The sequence below is a fragment of the Ctenocephalides felis genome, unplaced genomic scaffold, assembly GCF_003426905.1.
Source record: "Ctenocephalides felis isolate EL2017-DRISC unplaced genomic scaffold, ASM342690v1 CF-g0.4_SCAFFOLD_01170, whole genome shotgun sequence".
Lineage (NCBI taxonomy): Eukaryota > Metazoa > Arthropoda > Insecta > Siphonaptera > Pulicidae > Ctenocephalides > Ctenocephalides felis.
In genome coordinates this window covers 4,065,203-4,068,245 of record NW_020537324.1, presented here as the reverse complement: position 1 = coordinate 4,068,245, position 3,043 = coordinate 4,065,203, and the positions used below count along the sequence as shown (strand labels likewise).

Sequence of the window (3,043 nt, the reverse complement as noted above, 5' to 3'; positions counted from 1 at the left end):
TAGTATTTATTATTAAGCATCAAAACTATTTTTAAGTTAGATTTTTTTACAATTAATTTATTGAATTTAATCAAGTGACTAAATATTGAAATACAAATAATAGTGAAAATGAATAGAGAATGTCTCTATTCTCAATTAACATTGTGGACGTTGTTACGTAGTAAATAAAAATGAACCAAGTATTCATTAATTCAAAAAAAAAAACGTACTAAAGCATGTATGAAATGCATTAATAGTGCAATAGTAAAAATGTATTGGTTTAACAAGTTTTAAGCAAAATGTATGTTGCTCATTTGCTAAGATGGTTTGTTCCAGAAAATCAAGTGATTATTGGTTTATTTAATTAAAAATTGTTGGGATGGTTGTTGCAAAAAATTTAAGAAAGTGCTGTGAATATTTGTTTATTTAATTAAATTTAAACAAGAATCGATTAAAAATTTTCTATAATGGTTTATCCCGAAGAAATTGCCATTGATTTTCTAACAGCATTGTGTGACAATAGTTATAAAGGTGAGTAAAATTCTTCAGAATGTACAAATTCTTCATATGTAATACATTTTCTCATATACACACGTGTTAGTATTTGTATTTATATAAAATCAAATACACAAATGCACTTTCATTCATACATTGGTATACTAAAACACATCTTTCCTTACATTCCAGTAGTAATACATATTTATTCAAATAGACGTTTTTGAACAAACATATGTCCATTCATATAATTACATAGAAACATACATATTTATTCACCATTCATACACATTTTAAAATATATAGAATTTAGTCATTTATTAATAATTTTTGGACAAACCATAATTCGCTTTCATTTATTTATAAACTTTTCAGCGTTTCAGCGAACTAAATATTTAGGACAAAAGTTAGGAGTGTAATTTTTAAAAAAAAAATCCTGCTTATTTTAGATCAACGTTCATTTAACAATTATCAGTGCCACATAAGTGCCACTTACCATTATATATATATATGTTACGGTAAATGTGAATATTTCGGTGAATGTGCACATTTACCGGCTCATTTGGCGAATGTGAGTTCAACTCGCGCATGTGCGGGTGAAATACTAATTCATATATTTATATTCATATTTATATTATTTATTTTAGTCATATGCATATTAATATCCTTTATTTATTATTCACTATTAACTATTAACTATTTATCAATTAACAATTTATCTAATAACTATTAACTATAAACTATTAACTATTACCTATTTAACTATTCTTAATTCACTATTTACTAATAACTATTCACTATCTGCTATTATCTATTCACTATTTACTATAAACTATTCAGTTATCACTATTTACTATTCACTATTTACTATTAACTATTAACTATTCAGTTATCACTATTCACTATTCACTATTTAACTTTTCACAATTCAACTATTCTTAATTCAATATTTACTATTAACTATTCACTATTTAACTATTCAGTTATCACTATTCACTATTTACTATTAACTATTCACTATTTACTATTCATCCATTTAACTATTATCTGTTAAACTATTTACTTATCACTATTCACTATTAACTATTGACTATTCACTGTTAACTATTAACTATTGACTATTCACCATTAACTATTTAACTATTTACCTATAACTATTGAGCTATTAACTATTCACTATTTACTATTTAATATTAATTATTCATTATACACTATATTACTACTTTACTATTCAACTATTTACTATTAACTATTAACTGATTAACTATTTAGTGCGCATGCGCCAAATACGCAAGATGTTCATGAGATCGCAAGATTGTTTGAGAACTCCACATTCACCTAGCGTTTTGGGGAATGTGCACATTCACCAAGAGTGCACATTTACCGTAACATATATATATATATATATATATATATATATATATATGAACGTACTTTTAATATCCATTACATTACAAATCTAATTTACTGCTTTAATCAACAAGTAAACCATAAATAGACAAATAGCCAACACAAATAAATAAGACTGCCTATTCCTCCTGCCGGCATCAAAACAAAAGTTAAAAACAAATCCAGCACTTATATAAATCGACATTCTGAAGACGTATTAATATGTAAATCCTAATATAATTCTAAGCGATCATCTTATGTCAGGTGCTTCGTATTAATAAATGCACCTAGGTAATATATTCAAGTCCTGCTGGATTAGAGACATTGAAACTTGTAGGTTCAACACAACTAAGTATAAGTACATGTAAGCAAAATAAGATGGAAAAAACTACAACGACATACTTGTAATATAAAAACATATAATTTATATTACGGTTATGGGAATTCTTGGGAAATGTTATGTGGATCTAATCATTCTGGTAATATGCACTGTAAGGTATCAGATAACGTTTGGTAAAAGTTAAGTGCTATTGAATTGTGCAAAAAAAAAATCGTAAGTAGATCGTCTAGAAATATAATAAATATTATTTTGTATGATTATTATTACCAAAATATAATATGTACAAAACTGGTGCACTTAAAAAACGGATGCGATCGATATGACCACATCGGGATCATGAGAAGGAAATGATTGCAAACCAGTTTTCAATTTCTGATCTTCAGATATCGTACGGGCCAGTTTCGAAATCTCGAAATAATATCAATTCAGATTATTTGCAAAGCGCACACATGACAGCACACAAAAAATGATCCTCGTGCACGAAGTAATGAAGTTGTTAAAAATAAGCTACGATGGGATAAATTTAAAAACCAGAAGAAAGATGGAACCAAAAATCACTAATTTAACTGATACTCCTGGAACGGTTCATTAATATAATTACTAGTCTACTTATTCGATTTTTATTATATCAAGTTGCTAAAAATCATACGAGAGAATAACTTCATACACGTATGGATCAAAAACCAGAAAAATATTACCAAAAATCACTAAATCACTATATTTACTGTTATAAAGTAAATATAGTGATATATACTGAAGTTGTTAAAAATAAGCTACGATGGGATAAATTTAAAAACCAGAAGAAAGATGGAACCAAAAATCACTAATTTAACTGATACT

The 3,043-nt window shown here is 26.6% G+C and overlaps 1 protein-coding gene across 1 annotated transcript in view; it reads left to right on the top strand.

The window, feature by feature from the left end:
* The first annotated feature begins 446 nt into the window (after positions 1–446).
* LOC113366031 (protein limb expression 1 homolog) overlaps positions 447–3,043 on the top strand; it is a 10,074-nt gene continuing 7,477 nt past the window's right edge. The window contains 1 exon segment of the mRNA XM_026607581.1: positions 447–510. Coding sequence (XP_026463366.1) covers positions 447–510 — 64 coding nt within the window.